This window comes from Corvus kubaryi, unplaced genomic scaffold (assembly GCF_017639235.1).
Source record: "Corvus kubaryi isolate FWS band 111438036 unplaced genomic scaffold, C.kubaryi_AGA036_p1.0 124, whole genome shotgun sequence".
NCBI classification, from domain to species: Eukaryota; Metazoa; Chordata; class Aves; order Passeriformes; family Corvidae; genus Corvus; species Corvus kubaryi.
In genome coordinates this window covers 4,923,624-4,943,171 of record NW_024580659.1, presented here as the reverse complement: position 1 = coordinate 4,943,171, position 19,548 = coordinate 4,923,624, and the positions used below count along the sequence as shown (strand labels likewise).

Genomic DNA, 19,548 nt, shown 5'->3' with positions numbered 1-19,548 from the left:
AGTAAATAAAATTAATTTTTTACTTTTCCAAGCTGGTTGATGACACTAACACAACAAGGAAAACAATGCACTATGCACTAAAACCAGGTATGAGTTCTGTTTTTCAAACAATATACTATATTTAACGTATTAATTTAGATTCGGTTTTAATTATGTTGGAAGTAAGTCTCTATTTGACCTCTGTTTGCCATAAGATAGACTATTGAGGTAATTGTGCTGTGATTTTTTTGACGTAATGAAAAAGGAGTAGGGGTGACACTTGAGCCTACACATGTGTATCTCTCCACATTTATATTTAGTGGAGTTTAGATCAATCCATCATTGGAAATCTTTGTGGGAAAGTGGCTTTTGTTGTATATGTGGATATGAGGAATCATAACTTTAATTGTATATAACTGACAGTGCAGTAGTGTGGGAACAGTGTAATGAAACTGTGGGAGCAGCCTAAACACATCACCTGTGCCCTTCAGCCCTGGTACCAAACCGAGCGGTCTGGAGAACCTGTCAGGTGGATGCTTCACATGCCTGTGGATCAGCCCTGTTTTTGAGAAGCTAAACAGGGATTTCAGAGTGTAACTGCAGCCTCAAAACAGCCACAGATGGAGGCAGTGGGAAAAATGCACTGAATCCTAATGCACATTGGTGAGGGTGATCTCTGCAAGAGGGCAGTTCTTTCTAAGTGGCAAGTTCAGCACCCTGGAACCAAAACGTGTCAGGTCCAAATGACCACTGCATATCTCATCAAAACTACACCTGACACAGGGCTGTTCTCCTGGGGCTGGTGTGAGTTGCAGCTCTTGTTACTTGTGTGAGCCACTGATGCTGTGGCAGTGGCACAACCACCATAAAACCTAATTTGAAATGGAGCAGGACATGATGTTTGGGCCTACTGTATCTTCAGGAATTACCTGATAATAGAGTACTGCAGCAGTTTTGCATTCCCAGTGTGAAGATTTGTTCAGATAATTGTAGTATAGCATATTTGCATGGGGCTAATTCTGCTTGCTTTTTCCAAGTGCACTCCCCGTGGGCTGGCCCGATCAGAGCCATTGCCATCACAGTCCCTTTGGTTGTCATCTCTGCATTTGCCACGCTTTTCACAGTGATGTGCCGCAAGAAACAGCAAGGTAAGAGGGTTTATTCAGTACAAAGTTCAGTTTAAAGATATGCTTTTGCAACCAAAACAGTCTTAATTGGTAGGTTAATTCCAGAAATACCTTTATCTGAACATCTTTCTTTTCTATTTCTCTGTCCTTCCTCCTCTCAGCTTTTTTGTGTATTGAAACCTGTAGCAAATTCTTACTCAGTGCTTGAGGGTAATTGGTTGCCTAGACACTATTGTATCACAGATCAAGGCTTCACTGTAAAAAGGAGAGATCAAAAGCAATATTGGAAAATATTTTTTATTTCATGTTTCTTTTTATTTGAGAAAGTACTATGTGACCATGTAGATTACAAACAGGTTTGTAAATAGGTATGTTTTAAACATTCCCTTCTTTTTCTCAGAAATACCTAATTCATTTTCATTTTAAATCAGAAGGAAAGTAAAGGCATGTGATGCCAATACAATTCACAGTGCTTTCTGGAATACTATCTACAGCTACTGTTCCAGATTTGCTCACTTTCCTGGAAGTTGCCTTTACCTTTCATTCTAAGCCATCTTCCTAAATTTACTCTAAGCCCTGCTTGCAGATGTTTTTCTAACTTAGATTCCATCCCTCCTTGCTGACTTCTCCTCTATATCCAGGAGCTGGCAAGCAACACTTGATACATTTAAATGTTAAAAATCCATTGGCTTTTTTTACAGAATTTGGAGAACCGTGGTTTCATGAATAATGGAAAAAGAGAGTACTTCTCCAAACCTCAGATATCTGTGTTATCCACCTGAATTTTGGCACTGAGATATACTGCAAGTGCTATATGCCAGCTGGGTTAAATCCTTTTACCTTCTGGTCTCCTGTAGTTATCCCTTTGCTCGCAGCTAGCACAGTTCCAGCAAAAAACCCAGACAAATCACTGAGGATTTGTCTACAGAGAGAGCTGTTCCAGAATAGTTATTCCTGATGAATTGTTCTGAATTGAATCCCTTGATGGATATTTGTATTTTGAAATACTCATGCTTTATTCCGAATTAGCTTAACCAGCTGTAGAACTAGATTGAATTAATCTGGCATATGGCCAGACATTTTTGTTCCAGCATAAAAGCATCTATGCAAGGAAAGAAACAGTAATAGCTATTTTGATTTAAATTAATCATATCTTAATTCAAATTAATGTCAAATTAATGTCCAAACACGGGTGTGTATATATACACTAGAGAGATCCTGTATGATATCCTGAAGGGGTCTGTGGACCTGGAGTTTAATATTCTTACCTGGCTTATCTTGTGGTTTGGGGTTTTTAGGACAAGAGACTTTGTTAGACAGGAAACTCTTGAAGATGATACATCTTTTAGGCTTATAATATTTGAACAGAGATTAGAAGCTGGTTAATGGTGAAACCACCTCATTCTGTCTATAAATTAAACCTTCCTTGTGTTTTCTGAGTTGGACAGAAATAACTGCACATTTAACTTTGAAAGTGTATTCCACATGTAGCAACTCTTAAGCTGGATAAATAGAGTGTGCGCAACTTTTCTTTTTCAGGACGGAGAGGAAAGTCTTCAGAAAAAAACCCCTATTATTGTATGCATTAGTAAAGAGTCTACAAAAGTAATAAAAACCCAACACAAAATCAAGCTTTATAGAGTGAACTCTCTTTTCTCTTCCAATTTAGAAAATATATATTCCCATCTAGATGAGGAGAGCTCAGAATCTTCAGCATATGCTGCAGGTCTCCATGTGGAAAGACTTCGTCCCCGGCCAAAAGTGTTCATCTGCTATTCCAGTAAAGATTGCCAGAAACACATTAATGTCATCCAATGCTTTGCTTATTTTCTTCAGGACTTTTGTGGCTGTGAGGTAAACTCAACATTTCATACGTAAACAACTTTTCCTTAATTGAAACAGAACTCCCAAAATCTGTGCTTGAAAAGTAGGTATTTCAGTCCCTCCTTTCCACAGAGATAACTTTCATTATTTTTCTAAATATTGGCTGTTTAAATGTACTTTACTTGGGGAAATGAACAGATCTTACCCAGTGTAAAAAAAAAAAAACCAAAAAAACCCCCAAAAACCAAAACAACCCAAACCAACAGAATAGTGGAAGATCATGATTCCGGGACTTTCATTCAGCCATGTTTAGCTTGCTTTGAATTAAGTGCTTTTTCTGTTCGGTAGGTCTTGCATCTTTATAGTCAGCAGCCACAAAGAGGTGTTTTTGTCTACCTAATATACTTTGGTATTCCTAAAATATGTTTTGTATTGTAATTTAAAAGAAGTTGAATCTCTCAAGACTTCTACTCATAGAGCAAAAACTGCATTATTAGCATTACTTGTTGACAATATGTACTTACTAATTGATTTTTATTTTTTTACTTCCCATCTGTTCCATTAATACTGTAAAATCAGCAACTCTTTTTTTTTCCTTGTTTTTGTTTGAAAGGTATGAGAGAGACGTTCAAATTGCTACTTTGAATGAGTAGGCTTAGAATCTCATACTGCTTTCTAAAATAGAATCAATATGTGGCCAGTTTTTCACTTTCCAGCTGGAAAAAGGCAGGACAATCGTTGGTCTCTTTGTGCTGCATTTTTCCTCCCATCCCCGGGATGTGAACGGGATGAGCTGGAGCTGGGTTTCATTACAGCAATTCTGCTCTCTGGTGACCAAACACAGAAACACAACCGAGGCCTCACGTGTTTGGTGGGGATGGTCAGAACTTTTTCGTCTGTTTAAAACAGTTCAGGATAAAGTGTTCCATAAGTAACTTACTTGAAACCCCTTTTAGTGATGTACTTAAGCCCTGCTGCACTGTTTCTCTTTGGAATAGTGTTGAGGTGAGCTCTTACTGCTCTAACAAAGTACCATGGTCTCAGGCATCATTTAAAATTTATATAACAAAATATTGATAGCATCTATGTACAGAAATAATATATTTTGTTAATAAAACTGTGGAGTTTAATACAAAAAGTGATGCTCAGTGCATAACAGAAGAATTGCACAAGTACTTTTCGTATGGAATTGGAATGTTTTTTCATAAAGGATAAAACCAGTGGCATTTAGTAGCCATTTAAAAATAACTTGTCTGTAATAAAAATCATTTCTCACAGATAGCAGGTCACACAGGATTTTGAAGAACAGAAACAAAACCAGACACAAAACTACCTGCATCTCCCAACAGCAGTAAAATGACTCCTCTTCCCCATGCATAGAATAGAGTTGTCTGTTTGGAAGGAACTGACAGTGATCATCCAGTCCAGCTGACTGAGCACTTCAGGCAGGATCACTTTCTTCCTGCAGCCAGCTGTGTGGTAGCAGTTTTCAGGAGTCCTTGTGTTCTGGGCATCCACCTGCTCTGTCTTCTGATGGGGCAAAGTTTTCCACTCTGCTGTGGGTGATACATAGCAGAGGAGAAATTTTTGTTCTCTGGAAAAATGCTTCAAAGAAGATCTTTTAAGTCGTTTTGATGTGCGTCTATTATGCAAGTTCTTTGCATCTGTTTTTTTCTCTTATCCTACTACTCATTCCTCCTGTGAGATAAAGCACTGTGTCCCTCCTCTTGCTGTACACCAGCATTTCAGATCATGTAGAATGGTCAGAGAGCTTGACAAAGTACAAAATAAGATAACTCTTAGGACAAAATTTTCAGAGCTTTCTCATCAGATAAAACTGCTGTTGTTTTGCATCCTAACTGGAAGGACTTGATATTATAGGCACTAATTAGGTTTCTATCTAGATATGAAAATTATTGGCATCACACTTCATTAGTATGCAAGGATGATAAGTGAATATGGCACTTAGGGGCACGGTTTAGTGGTAGACTTGGCAGTGCTGGGTGAATGGTTGGTCTTGATCTTAAAGGTCTTTTTCAATCTAAACAATTCCATGATTCTTTTACTTCTGTTACATTCAGCACATTATGGACCCAAACATACAATGGTAAACTGTTTGAGGCAAGCACAATTGTTTATTGTGGGTTGATGATATCAAATTTAGTTCCATAGGTAAATTCTGATTTACTTGGTGCAGCCACATTTCCTATGTTCTTTTTATTCCCCAAGAAATACTGCTATGTATCAAATCCATAGTGCTTTTTTTTTTAAGGAGCTACTTGGGTTTACATACATAAAAGTTAATATCAACCAGAATTTTTTTTTTCTTTTTCCAGGTGGCTTTAGATTTGTGGGAAGATCTAAAAAACTGTAAAGAAGATCAGAAGGAGTGGCTTATTAAAAAAATAAATGAGTCCCAGTTTATCATCATTGTGTGTTCCAAAGGAATGAAATACTTTGTTGAAAAAAAGAACTGGAAGCACAGAGGAGTCTCCAAAGATGCAGGAAAAGGAGAACTCTTTCTCTTTGCTGTGTTGACTGTTGCAGAGAAGCTTCGTCAGGCAAAGCAGAATTCAGCTGACCTCTGCAAGTTCATCGCAGTCTACTTCGATTACTCCTGTGAGGGAGACATCCCTGCTATTCTGGATCTAAGCACTAAATACAAACTCATGGACAATCTCCCCCAGCTCTATTCACACTTACACTCCAGAGATCTTAGTGTACAGGATTCAGATGTGTTTCCTGTTAACATTAGTAAAAGGAATTATTTCAGGAGCAAATCTGGGAGGTCCCTTTATGTTGCTATTTGCAATATGCATCAGTTCATTGATCAGGAACCAGATTGGTTTGAGAAACAATTTATTCCCTTCCCTCTGCCTTCTTTACACTACTCGGAGCCTGTCATGGAAAAATTTGATTCAGGCTTGGTTTTAAATGACTTGGTGAATAAACAGGTGATGGATGGTGATTTTTACCTGAAAACAGATCTAAATATTTCAGTGGGGAATTCAGACTCTCACTGTATAATTCAGCACTTAAACCTTGGAGAAGATACAGAAACTCAGGACATTCAAGGTGATGGCAGCTCTGTCCTTCAGCCATTGTTACATATTGTTAAAGCTTCAAATCTGAAAGACATGCCTCGAGATTCTGGAATCTACGATTCATCTGTTCCTTCTTCTGAATTATCTTTACCTTTAATGGAAGGACTATTGACAGACCAAATGGAAACATCTTCCATTACAGGAAGTGTTTCTTCATCATCAGGTTTAGGTAAGATACAGCAGTGTTTCAAAACTTACATTCAGTTACTGTGCATATTTCTGCCGTCTCCAAATAGGTAAGATAATATGTGAGGAGCCATATAGAAGGCTGCAGAGAAGGTAAGCATGGTATAAAGATGGTAAGACAGGTACAGTAACTTTGGGAAAACGAATCTTTTTCTTAACTTACAGTGTGTGGAGGAAATCTTAGCTAGATAAGATTTCACTAAAATTCTATTAATAGGTCACTACTCATTAATTGACGTATTATTGGAGAGATAGCTTCTTTCTTCCTTCCAGGGGCTCCTTGGCAGCTGGGATTTCAGCTGACAGCTGTGTGGTGTAGTCAAGAGGGTGATATGGTGAAGCATTCTCACAGACAGCCATAAATCTAAACCTGACATCCTATTTTGCTCCAGCACATACTGGATCCTTTAGGGATATTTTCTGTACAGCTCAAGTTTCAGAATGACATCAGGCTTCTCACCACATAGGGAGCTGGGGAATGAACAAGTGGGTTTCAGTGGAGGAATTTAAATGCTTGGAAGACACTCACCAGAATAGATACCCATCTTAGATGCCTCCAGTTAGAAGGTGTAAATTTTGCCTCAGGCTATATAAAAAAACCTGGTCTGACCTTACTAGTTATAGGATATTGAACTGTCATCACAACTTCATCAGCGTGGAATGTTCCAGCAATTGTATTGACGTGATAAAACTGCACTTTGCTAAGATTTTCCATAAGCACCTACAACAGGTGAATATTGCATTTTGATGGTAGTATGCTGTTCTGCTTTCTGGAATGAGTGCTGACAGTGAGTTAACTAGACTTTTCTCTTGGCTAAATTAATTTTTTAATATTATTAAGATAATTCATAACTAATGTTTGATGCCAGAATTATCTTGGAGGAAGAGAATACAAATGCTGATTTACAGATATAGCACCTATATTTATCAGGTAGATAGTCTACAGGACTAAATAGTTAAAATTTGAAAAAAACTTCATGTGGAAAAACCCCCAGATTTACTGATTTAATTAATTAAGTCACAATTACTCTGTTTTCAAAATTAAAACGATATTTTTTAGTTTCCTGCCATCTTCTAATTCAGCCTTTTGTCACGTTTGTGGAAAAAATTACAGATATCTCTGTAACACTTCTAGTGAAAGTAGGATGCTGGTTTAAAATGTATGGTCTCCCTGTAAGAATGCTTTCCCAGTGTCCCCTCCCGATTCAATTACTGAGCTGTCAGCTGGGTATCCCAGCTGCAAGGAGGCACTGGAAGAAAGAGGCAGTCTTCCCAGTAATTAATTCTCAAGTCACATACTCCCTTGTTAACATGCTTCAGCTGGAGAGGTTAAACGTTAGAGCTCTTGCTGGTAGAGTTGGATTTAACACTGATGTTCCAGTGTCTTAAGAAACCACTGTAATTTCTGCCATTTTCCCATTTACTGTCCTCATCCAAAAGCACCACTCTGACTGACTCTCCCCCAAACCTGCCTCACCCAAAGCACAGTCTTAATGAGGTACAGGGTAGACAGGAGACAGTATTTGGAACTGAGCATCATCTGCCTTTTAGAGTGCAACCCATTAAATTTCTTTAGTGTCCCAGACATACAAAACATTTATAGCCCTAATATTTAGATGCCTGATAATGAGAGGATTAAATTGAATTTTTAACTTTTATTCTTGTTCTGAGAGGTGGACATTATTATTACTCTGAATTCACACTACATTTTGGTTTTTTACTTATTTTTTACCTGTTACTTGATCAGAACAGATGTGAATAGCTCTGACATTTAGCATCTCAGAAGAAGATCTTTCCTTTTTTCCTTAAAGCACAGTCCGATATAATCTTTCGAAAAAAAATCATCAATCACGAAATTTAAAATCCTAAATCACTTAATTTGTAATCCTTTCTTTCAGTTCAGTTCCTATGCAGAGTATTGATGTGCAAAGAAAAAATCCCCAAAGAGATCATCATATTTGGCATCCTCAGTTGAAGTTCAAGCCAGTTTAATTTTGAGGAAGTATCAACAACCAGACCTTCACTAGGTCCATTCACTAATACGGTCTTCCCAAAGAAGTCCTGCCTGGGAAGAAAATTAGTATTGTATCTTTTGACAAGGTTTTACTGAGCGTGGTGGTTCAGCCTCAGGAGTGTATGACAAGAGGGTGCAGAGGTTTTTCATAAGTTTTCTTTGCATTGTTTCTGAAATGTTGACCAAATACAAAATCACTGTTTCAATTAACGAACTTCACTTTTTTTTTTTCCCTTTTATAGGGGAAGAAGAACCTCCTGTAATGACTGCTACAAAGTTCTTAGTGCCTGGAATATGTAAAGCAGAACTTCATTGCCATATCCACACTGATGAACTGCAGGCAATTGCTCCTTTATAATACATCACAACGTTATTATGCATTGCCACTTTATCAACAGCCTCTGTTTGTGCTTTAACTACCACACTGTCTCAGCACTAAATCTACTTGAAGGAACAAACAGCCCCTGAAGAAGATCTGTTATTCTCTTTTTTGTGGCCAGTAAACTTGAATCTGTTGGTCTTTTTATAAAAACTCTTTCATGATTTGAAAAATGTAGCATGGAAAAATAGAAGAGAATACATTTAAAATTATTCCTGTTATAATTTAAATGTCATGGCCTTACACTGTTTATAGATGCCATAATCAAAATTTAGTATTTTTTGCTAGGAATAACTTTGCAACTGGACATAAAATAGCTTGGAACATTAAGCCTTAGTAAATTTTGTAGTCCAGCCTCTAGTTTTAAGTGCTGATGTACTTGATGGCAGGAGTGTTGTAGTGAATGAGAACAGGATTTTTTTCAGAAGCAAGGTAAAATGCCAAAGGTAAGATCAAGAAATTCTCCATCAGAAGAAATAATTTTCTTTTAGAAATGTTGGAGCTCTTTTCCTCAGTCTCTTTTTCCCAGATGTTAATGTGTCTCAGTATTTAACTTCAGTGCATGCCTCCCTGTTCTGCCGCAGTCTGGCTGTGGTGACTCACAAACAGCACCATACTGAGGCTGAAGTGTCGTTTTTTGTAATAGACAAAAATACAGGTCCTCCATATGCTGAGTGATACCATGGAAACAAAGTTTCCTATTTTCTTCCTGAAGGGCTAATCTAAAGAATAAAGAGATGGGGGAAGGAAGACTGCATTTTATATTGAAGATACTCTGGGTTTGTTCAGCCATGAGATGAGTATGCTTTATGGGGGGGTTCATACTGTCCTTTGAGGACATGGTGCTACAACACCACCTGGGGTAAACCAAGCCAAGCCAAGCAGTTAACAGGCAGGAATGCTTTATCTTGAGTCAAGCAGTAAACAGAAGCCAGTGAGTTACTCTGCAGTTTTCACTAGTTACCATCACTTAGTGATTAAGATCATGTACTGTCACTAGTGTTGTATTAAGGAAAAATGCAAAAACTACAACTGGCCATGTTTATCTGCTGACACAGAGCATGCATGTCCTGCTTCCTGCAGTGACCAGCTGAGTAAATCCTCATTCAAAATGTCCCTCCTGTTTCCAAGGAGCAGCTTTTCCAGAGTTAAACACATCTGCGTAACTGCAGTTCCAGGCACTATTACAATAAGCGTGGGAACAGCAAATACTAAAGGATACCTTACCAATGTGCCTTTGCTCATTCTGCTCGTGGAGTCAAATTCTGTCTCATTGAACCTGTATTCACATTCCACTAGCAGGAAGTTACTTTAGGGAGAATTAAGGGAGAACTCAAATACCTCAAACATTCTCTCAGTTTTAATAGATGAGAATTAGACATTGCTAACTGTTGCATTTTATTATCCATTTTAATAGCATGAGATAGAACTATTAAGTGATTATTTTGGCTGAGTAGCTGTAAGGCTCACGGGTTGTTTTCTTGCGTTGTTTTTGTTTTGGTTTGGGTTTCTTTGCGTCAGTTTGTATTTAATCTTTTGAATTTCCAAACAAAAGACTCTTGAGATTGTTATCACAGATGGAATAAGAAAGTGCTGTAACAATTATTTGTGTATAACCATTGATGGCAGAACTCTGACATGCTTTGCAATTGTAGTTAATATGGAATTCTGTGACCATTTGGATGCATGTGTTGGATCTGGAGGGCCTTGTCCATTAATGTAATGTTCCTTACTCTCTCTGCTTTCTGAATTTCAGAGAACATTACCTGGAAAACTTCAAAACTTGCAATATCTAAGTTTAGGTAATTTTACTCACACAGTGAATCATGTGCACCTTTGATGATTTTTTTTTAAGGCTGTGCCTTGGGCCTTATTGAAGGCAAAATTCTCCATGTTTTCCAGTACTTGAAGGTCAAATTAGGCAGAATCACTTAGAGGTAAATGCTCCTCCATTAAACCCAGCTATGAAGGATCTTGATTTGGTGCAATTCTTGTTATTTTACTGGAGAAAGGGTTTGGGTTGAATAAGACAAGGCAGAAAGGTGACACAATTTGTGTGCTGAAGATCTGCTGTGCATAGAAATGCCAAAGCTGCACAACATGAGGAGGAGGAGGCAGTTTCTTAGCAGTGAGCTGGTGGAGGTAATGCTGTTTTCATCCATGGGAAGTCCCAGCTTGCTTACTGTTATTTAATGCTGGGCTAAAGATTGGGAAGATTTCCTTGTTCCATTAAATGAAATTAAGTTTTCATTTTGAGCTCTAAGAAAGCTGAGTGTTGAAAAGGGATTAAGGCAGTTGCACAAAGAATTGTTTGTCATTAAAGTTGTTTTTTTTTAATTTGTTCAAAATTTGCTGTACAATCTTGCAAAACTTATTTGTTAATTATGAAAAGTCTGTGCAGATGACAGTTAAATCTAGGGATGTGAGGGAAGAAAAATTCCTTTATTCCTTCTTATCTTAAGGTGGAAGCAGCATATTGTATGTACTCAGAAGAAAAACAATATAATTAAGTGAAAATATAGATTAGGACAGCCTACACTTAAAGTATACAAAAGTAAGAGAAGTAATACTTAATCTAACTTAGTATAGTTTTTTTACAAAGTCACAGTTCTTAAAACAATTAGAAAGATACTGTGTATATTGAGATGCTGGAAGAACATAGTACTGAATTGGCAAGAATTCTTTTTTTTTTTCTCTAATGAGAATAGCATCAAAAATCCTTGTAAAAATTATTTTTTTAAAGATATGTTAGCACATGTTAGAGATTACTTTACTACTGTTTTCAAGCATTAGTAAATTCTAAACATCATGTTAATGGCAAAAGGATCCCTTTTAATTTCTGCTATTCTCAAGTGTGTGGACATTGGGTGTTTTATAGTGTATTTTCTGGGAGGGTGGAAAAAACATTGGAAAGCTGAAGGCTCAAGATGTGACAGCGTGTTCAGCATTTTGAATGATGAGTACAGTTGTTGTCATAATTTGTATGTGTCCAAGGACACATAAACTGTTGAAAATGGAATGCACCTGACATTTGCAGAAATAATTTTTTATCATACTATAATTTAGAAGTTAAATATCAAAATAAAATATTTTTATTCCATTTCATTCATTGGGCTTTTCTTATACTACTAAAAAGAAATAGCTTAAAAGTGCAGTGGTTTTATCCTGCATCCTTTGACTGCAGTTCCACACAGCACACAAGCAGCCAGACCTGCTAACTGCTGTTCATGCTCTACATGAGGGAGGGAAATGGCTGTTTTGATGGGTCTTTATAATAGTTGAGCAACTCTAAGAAACTTTAACTTCTAAATCTTCTGTATTGAACAGACTGGGTCTGATTTTATTTTTTAATAAAATGGTGTTAATGTGATTTTATGTAATTATTTTTCCTGTATCCTCCCCTGAGGTCTCCTAGCAGTACGTGGTTGTTCTGCGTGCCAAGTGAAACCTATCCACATCCACAAAACTGTAATAACCTGGACTGGATTCATTTTGTCAAAGAGGATGTGATAAATACGTAAGATTTATATGTGGTTTCTTTTCATCCAACTGATTTCAAAGCACTGCTCCAGTCAGTGAACCTTGCAAACTGTAATTTTAGGGGTAGGCCTTGAAACCACTCTGATTCCTTATGTTGCTCAGGTAAATGAAGGGAATCTAGTTATATAATGTTAGATACAATAGTTTATAATATAATAGACTTCATAGGTTACAATAGTAAAAATCTATGCAAGAAGAAATCAACATGTGGAGAATTTTCTTCATCAGGTTGTAAAAAGACTTAAAGCTGTAACAGTCAAGGCTGATTTACAAAAATCAGACTCTTTTCCAGACTCTCCTGGTAGGGTCGCAAGCCTTGACAATAGATGGCAGATTGAACTAGTCTGAGTGAGTGGATGGAATGCTGTCCTGTTGGGCTGCTGATTTAGTTGGAATTCTAGCTATTTAGTTGCTAGTGGTGTGCAAAAAGGTCTGCTTGAAGAGAGGCTGTCTTGTTGATCATATGAGTCAGGTAAGTTTATTTCGTGGCAGTCCATCAATTTGGCGTTTTGTCTCCACAGGGGAAGTGTGTATCTGCGGTTTCAAGTAATTCTAAACTCTCTAACACATCTGCTCCATGTGCAAATTCTGTATTAACCCTTTAACTGTAAATCAACATAAAATTGTTCACAAAACTTACTCTGAATTTTTGTTAATAGCCAGCCAGGTTTATGATGAGATTTCACTCAACCTAAAATAGTTCGCTATTGATAACCATAATACATTATCCGAGGAACACAACATTTCTTACATTTCTTTAGTACTACATTTCTTAATAGCCATAGAACCCTAGATTATACCAAAGACTTGGTAAACTGATAAAGTATTTTTTCCATTTTAAACTAAATTAACCTTTAGAGGCTGTCTTTTATTGGAATATTGACTACTTCCAATAACTGCAAACCAGGAGTTCTTCATTACCTTTGACAGTACACTAAAAATACAGATCAAACCTAAAAACAGAAGTCACCTTCTTCATGGTTAAAAAAAATTGATTTCTAACCCAATTACAGAGGATTAAACTTCTCAAATTGGATGCCTTGCATAGTAAAAGGGAAAATTAAACACTTGGAGAATGGGCTTGTTTGTTTATTTTTTACATAATTACCAAATTAAACTGTTTTCTAAAGAAGAAGAATCCCCAGAAGTATTTTACATTAAGGAAACCAGTGCCAGGAGTATTTTCAGGGCAGCCAGCTCCTGTCTGGTAAAAATAATTTACAGTGCAAGTTGTAGAACTATAATCACGATATAAAAGTGGTTTTTGGCAACATTCTTTAGGCCTTTCAAGAAGGCAGTGGTCACACCCTTTTTAGTAATGCTTTATTTCTCAGGTGATTCAACCAATCTCAATGGGTCTGGTTATGAAATCAGATACTAATGATGGGAGTGAGAGATTTTTTTTTCTTCATAAGTGTACAACTGGTCATACACAGGCCATGAGCAAGTGTTACTGTGCTTGTGTTACATGAGAACTGGGTAGGAACTAGATGAGGAATAGGAGATAGGTCCACTTGGGAACAAAGGTGGGCTGGTGTCAGCTGAAGGCAGAACAGGGTTTCTTGCCTTGGTCTTGAGCCGTAATGGTGATTCTTTGAGCAGTCTGTGACCACTCAGTGTATTTGGTAAGAGATTATCGTAACGCTTTGGCATTTTGCAGTAACTTGGGTGGTGGAACCACAGGGCACTGGTTCATGTCCCAGGGTTCTGTGGCACCACTGCAGCAAATCCTCTACTGATGGAGCATATGGGAGAGTGGCACAGCAAGAACTGCAGGAGGAGGAAGAGGTAGATTTGGGGCAGACGTTAAGCAATGTTTTATTTCCTTTACAACACCCCACAGAGACCTCTGAAGTGTGAGGTACCTCGGGGCAGACTCTGCAGGGGCCTGTTTCAGCCCCGTAGCACTCCTTGGTACTATTCCTCTGGAAGTACATTGCTTGATGAGAACCTGGTTTGCAAGAATGACTCCTTTATAATTTTGATGAAAATCTGGAGTGATTTCATTGCTGTCAGTTACATCATACTTATTTCAAAATAATTAAAAGTGAGAATAGAATTAGACCTGCTTGTCTTTAGCAATGTCTTATAGAGGGGATGTACCCGTAAAAGCCATGAGTCATCAACAGAAAGGAAACTGTCTGCTCTTCATTGTAGCTTTTGCAAGCATGCCAAGGTGTGTTTAGGTGTTAGGAAGGAAGTCACCATCTCTTTGCTGAACAGTTGGACAATGCTCAGCTACTGAGGGTGGAGTGGGAATACCAGTGACAGTGAATCAGGAAAACAGGGCAGGATTCGTGTTTCTGAACTTCACCTTTTTTGCTTAGACTGCCTCCAAAGCTGAGAAATACCAGTACATTTATTTGATTATTCATGTTTTTACCCTTGAATTGGCTTGCTAACCATTTTTTTTTTAAGTGTAAGTCAGATATCACTGTGTTTTTAAGATAATGTTTTGGACTGAAGTAATAATACATTTAACATTTGAATTTTATATTTTGCATACTAAAGAAAATTCCATGCTTATGATTTTAAAATGCTGAACAAACAACAATTAGAAATTGCATTTTATAATTTATCATCTTTAAACCCAAGAAATGCAAATGAGTAATTACTAAAAAGTTTCCAGTCTCCCTGGACAATGCTTTTAGTTGATGTGTTTGACCGGCTTCCATTTTGTTACATAATTATAAATGTTACATCAACTAATTGTTCATTCCCTGTGTGCATAATAAGTGGAAATTTTGTGGACACATAAAATACTCAAAAGTCTCTAAACAGAGCATCTCTTCCCATTTCCTGGTAATGAATACCGAATTAAGCTTTAAAACAGGGGTCTGGAACTGTCACTCTCTGTGACGGACATGATAAGCCCTGGATAAAAAATGGACATGCACTTACAGCCTGTGCATCTCTGCTTTTGTAACAGGCACTACCAAAGCAGGGGGTGGATGTCTGTTTTCCACTTTTCTTGGCCACAGCTATGACAGGTTCAGTGTTCCAGGAATTACCAGATTTAAGAAATTACCAGACTTAAGCAACCTCACAGATTTCTCCATTCTGCTAATTGTATCAATGCTGCTGGGAGCCCAGGTTTTGCCCATAAGCTGGTGTTGCTTAAGACATAAACCCTTGACTTTGCCATAGGGCAAGAGAAGTGCCAGGTCTCCACACACCTGTATAATTTATGTGAATTGCTACTTTAAGAGTAGAAAAAATCCCCAGCTGTAAACTACTATGTAAAACTACTACAGCATCTTGATGGCTATTATCCAGTTAAATTGTCCCTAGTTTAAAAAGAATTCACCTTAAGAACCAGTTTCTTTAAATACGATTTTAATTCCATAATGTTTTCATACAGTGTGGAGTTTAGAGATTACTTTAGTGTTCCAGCCTGAAGAAATGACATGGAATTAGAGACCTTTACTTAAAGAAAGGTCTGATGTCCATATGTCTCTTCCATTCCACATTCCTATCCTCAGCAATTAGAAGTGACAGAGAGATGAAATCTCCTTGCAAGATGTTGGTTTAGAAAGTAAGGCCAAACCCTAGTTAATTATTAGTTATTCTACTGTAAAGTGTTTCTGGTGTCTGGGCTACAAAATGTGGTGAGTTTCTTTATTATTGTTTTTCCGTTGGCTGTTTTATGTTGGCAATGCCACTACTGTGAGAGAGACCTACCAGCTACATTTGAATTTGTATTTAAGTGATGTAATTGTTAGTATTTATTACTATTATACTGACTTCAGTCACAGAAAATAAGATTATCTTTACCAGGTAGAGTACAAACAGCAGAAAGAGTCCCTCATCTAAAGTGCTCATCATATACATGCCTCCAGCTTCACATCTCTGTATTTTTCCAGGTCAGTAGGACTTTTGAATGTATTTCCATACTACTGCTTTTGTCCAAAACACACATGCCTGTTAACCATGTGTACAATATTTGTCACTATTTTGCCCAAGTTTTTAACCTAATGGGACCTACTCCTGGTCCCGTTGCTGTTAATCTCGTTTGAGATTCTTAACGTGGCGTGATGTACTTCGCCTTTTTTTGGTCGGTCTGCCTCCTTAGCTGTTCCCGACCCCAGCTTGGCTTCCTTCACCTTCCCCGGGCGGGAGGCGAGGGATGGGGGGAGGCCGGGGCAGCGCAGCCCGGAGCCGGCAGACCCAGGGGCGTTCGGGGCTGCGGAGGCAGCTGCTGTGGGCCCGAGCGGCCGCCCCTCGCCGGGATGAGCAGTGCAGGAGTGACCCGGAGAGGAAGGGAAGGACAGAACACACAGCCGAGGAGCAGATGGGAGCCGGGAAAGGAGCCGGAGCGGGAAGGGCGGAGAGCCGGGCGGGGCCGGCGGAGAGGGGCGGGCGGCGGGGAGAGGCGAATACGGAGACGCGTCCCCTCCCTCCGGCTGCCCTGACGGCCGCCCGGAGCCCCGGGACCACCGCGTCCCGCCCGCTGCCGCCGGCTCCCGCTACTCACCCTCCGCAGCCCTTTCTCGCTGCCGCCGGGCCGGGGCGGCAGCTCCGCCAGCCGCATGCCCGGAGCCGAGCAGGAGCAGGACGGCGCAAGGTGAGTGCTGTTCCTCGGGGCTGGGCTCCGGCGGGGCTGGGCAGGTGGGCGCTGCCCGGCAGAGCTGGACGGGCTCGATTCTTCTGGGGCAGCCGGAGGCGGCAGTGGCGGAGCTGGCCGGAGGTCGCTCCGGGGGGACCCGCCGCGCCTTACGTGACTCGGCACGGAGCGGTGGCGGCGGTGCCACGGCGGGTCGGGAGGGGACTCCCGCTAGCTCCTGCTGGCTGGAAAGGGACTCGTCCTGCTCCAGCTCCTCGCCCTGCTCCAGCTCCTCGCCCTGCTCCGCGCTGCCCCGCGCAGGGGAGGCCGCAGCTCCGCGCTGCCCAGGTCGGTGCGGGACGCGCGGGCTCCGCTCGTGTCCCGGGAGGGGCCCTGAGGGGCGGCACCGGGGCTGGCGGGCGCTCGACCCGCTCCCTCTCGGATGCTGTTGTTAGTTTATGGTTTTGAAGAACTTTCAGCGTTTGTTTAGTGGCAAATCTTACACGAGCGTGGGTTTCGAGGGAAGGGCCGCGGTGCCCGGAGCCGGCCGCCTCCTTTGAGCCCCGTGGTGGTTGTCACAGACCGGCTGTACCCCCGCTCCTGTTTGCCGTGGCGGAGCCCGGAGCCGGCTCTCGGCCCTTCCCTCCGCCCGCACGGCCCCCGCCTCGGCGGAGGAGGTGGGGGAGGCTCGGGCCGAAAGGAAAGTGGAAAAAAACAAACAGGGAGCGTAATGAGTTACACTTGCGGAGTGAGGCTCCGCAGCTCGCAGCGGGCTGCGATGGGAGGCGGCGCTGGTGCGCGGACCGCAGCCTGGTCTCTGCGGTGCGCAGGTGAACGCGCGGCGTGGTTCGTGCCGGCTGCGGGCTCAGTGCGCTACTGCTCATCTCCGTGCTGTGCTCGGCAGCAGCCGGGAGCTGTGATCTACTACGGAACCATTTACGTTCATGCAAGAAATTCAGCTTTGGTAATTTTTTTTTCCCCGTGATTTTATTTTTTAATTTATTTTTTATATAGTTCTTAAATCTTACGACTATATAAACGTTCTTGTATACCTACGTTCATTAATGCAGTTTCTAGTGAAATGTTATCCTTTAGTACATTTTCATAGTTAAAGGGTAGAGGACATTCCCTCATCCTCAAAACACTTGCTATGGAATTACTTTGGTTGCATAGTTCTGTAGCATGTACAGAGGTCTGCCGAGTGCAACAGGTTATGAGACGGATGTTGTATCCGTACAGAATCTGAGTTCAGAATAGGAGAAGCCATGAGATTTGGAAACAAATAGACCAAAGTATTTATTGCAGAATAATAGTGCTTGCAGAATGCAGGTAGTAGAGTGTGTGAAACAGAGCTGCCCTGGTGCAGATGAAGTAAGGGAATGCACGGGGATACCTCTGGCTTATCATTTTTAGTGGGTTTAGTCCTTCTGTTTAAATTTTTCCTATGTATGACATGATACCTGTTCTCAGTATGTATTTGTTAGCCAGTTTCAGTAAACAAGATGTCCCATTGTTTTGAACAGAGATCCCATTCACTTTCCCGTCGGAGCGGTGTGTATGGGTTAGCAGTGTGACAGGGCCTCGTGACCGCGAAGACACTGTAACATTCAGTATCATTCCCTGCACATTCTCGCAGACCTCCGCTCTGATTTGAATAGCTCACTTCGTCTCAGGACTGCTTTTGTGTAGACAGTTGTTCTGGAGTGATTCCAAGTTGTGGGAGTCGCATGTGCACATGATTTGGAGGTGTATTATGTGGAGTTGCTTCCAGAAAGCGGCCAGTGAGACCACGTCCTTAAACAAAACTTTTGTTTGGCTGTTCATGAATTGAAGTGGGTGGTACCTGGTTCTGCTCGGGAGCTTATGTGTAATACCTTCATATTGACTCAGGAGCTTTTTCCTGTGTTAAAAAGCTCACGTGTTTCTTTTTTCCTATCTTAAATTTTTTGCTTTAGGTATTAAAGAAAATTAACCTGACCCCTTAAATTTTGTTTATCCTGGAGTTTTATTTGTATGTTTTCAGTGATTCAGGTTTTTGAACAATCTCCTTTGATGAAAGGATTTTTCTGGGTATATATATATGTGTGTGTGTGTGTATATATATATATATATATATTTTTTTTTTTTTTTTTTTTTTGTGGAAGCATCTGCCTGCTGCTACAAATGCTGTAATAAATCTGTTTAGAATCCTTTTGGAGCGCTTTGTGTATGTGCTGTATGTTTTTGCAGACACTTTATCAGCGTATAAATGAGACGTGTATTTGGAGAAATAATTTGTTGCCATTTTCTTCCTGTGTAATATGGAGGGCAGCTGGGAAATGATCGTGGAAGACTATTTTGTTTAACTCAACCAGCCTCTATGTAAGTGTCTTTGCTTTGTTACCAAAGTGTGCCTCTCAGCTTGTGGGGGTGTGTTGTGGATTCCAGTTGTTCGGGTCATATGAAATCTGGAATTAACAAATGGCTGAGGTCTTGCACAAGTCTTTAGGAGTGTGTAGAATTACTGTAGTGTAGTAGCTAAAAAAATTGGAAAGAAAGGACTTGCTAAATACGCTCCAGTAATGTGTGATTAACACGCACCTCCTGCTTTGCTTTTGACTATAACAGCTATGAAGTAACTATTCTGAAATAAATGGTTATTTAGCATGAAGTAAATGGTTATTTAGCATGTGGTCTCCACCCGCAAATGTAACGCAGAGGATGTGCACACACAGACTGTTCTCCCCTGTAGTGCCAGCCGGGGTAGAACGTGCAGGGATGTTCTGTCAAGTACCGAAATGTGGGCAATGATTAACTCGCAGGTGCTCGGCACAGCCCGAGATCAGCTGAAAGCGTTCCTGGCGAAAGGATCG

At 40.2% G+C, this 19,548-nt stretch overlaps 2 protein-coding genes across 2 annotated transcripts in view; both read left to right on the top strand.

Annotated features, from left to right (window-relative positions):
* Positions 1-11,983, top strand: part of IL17RD (interleukin 17 receptor D) — a 43,581-nt gene extending 31,598 nt beyond the window's left edge. The window contains exons 9-13 of the mRNA XM_042020946.1: positions 33-87; positions 1,017-1,127; positions 2,776-2,960; positions 5,267-6,203; positions 8,477-11,983. Of these exons, the coding sequence (XP_041876880.1) occupies positions 33-87; positions 1,017-1,127; positions 2,776-2,960; positions 5,267-6,203; positions 8,477-8,592 (1,404 nt within the window). The 3' untranslated portion in view covers positions 8,593-11,983. The remainder of the gene's footprint in view (positions 1-32; positions 88-1,016; positions 1,128-2,775; positions 2,961-5,266; positions 6,204-8,476) is intronic.
* A 4,144-nt stretch (positions 11,984-16,127) lies between these two features.
* ARHGEF3 (Rho guanine nucleotide exchange factor 3) overlaps positions 16,128-19,548 on the top strand; it is a 111,998-nt gene continuing 108,577 nt past the window's right edge. The window contains 4 exon segments of the mRNA XM_042020932.1: positions 16,128-16,145; positions 16,147-16,218; positions 16,220-16,624; positions 16,626-16,717. Of these exon segments, the coding sequence (XP_041876866.1) occupies positions 16,128-16,145; positions 16,147-16,218; positions 16,220-16,624; positions 16,626-16,717 (587 nt within the window).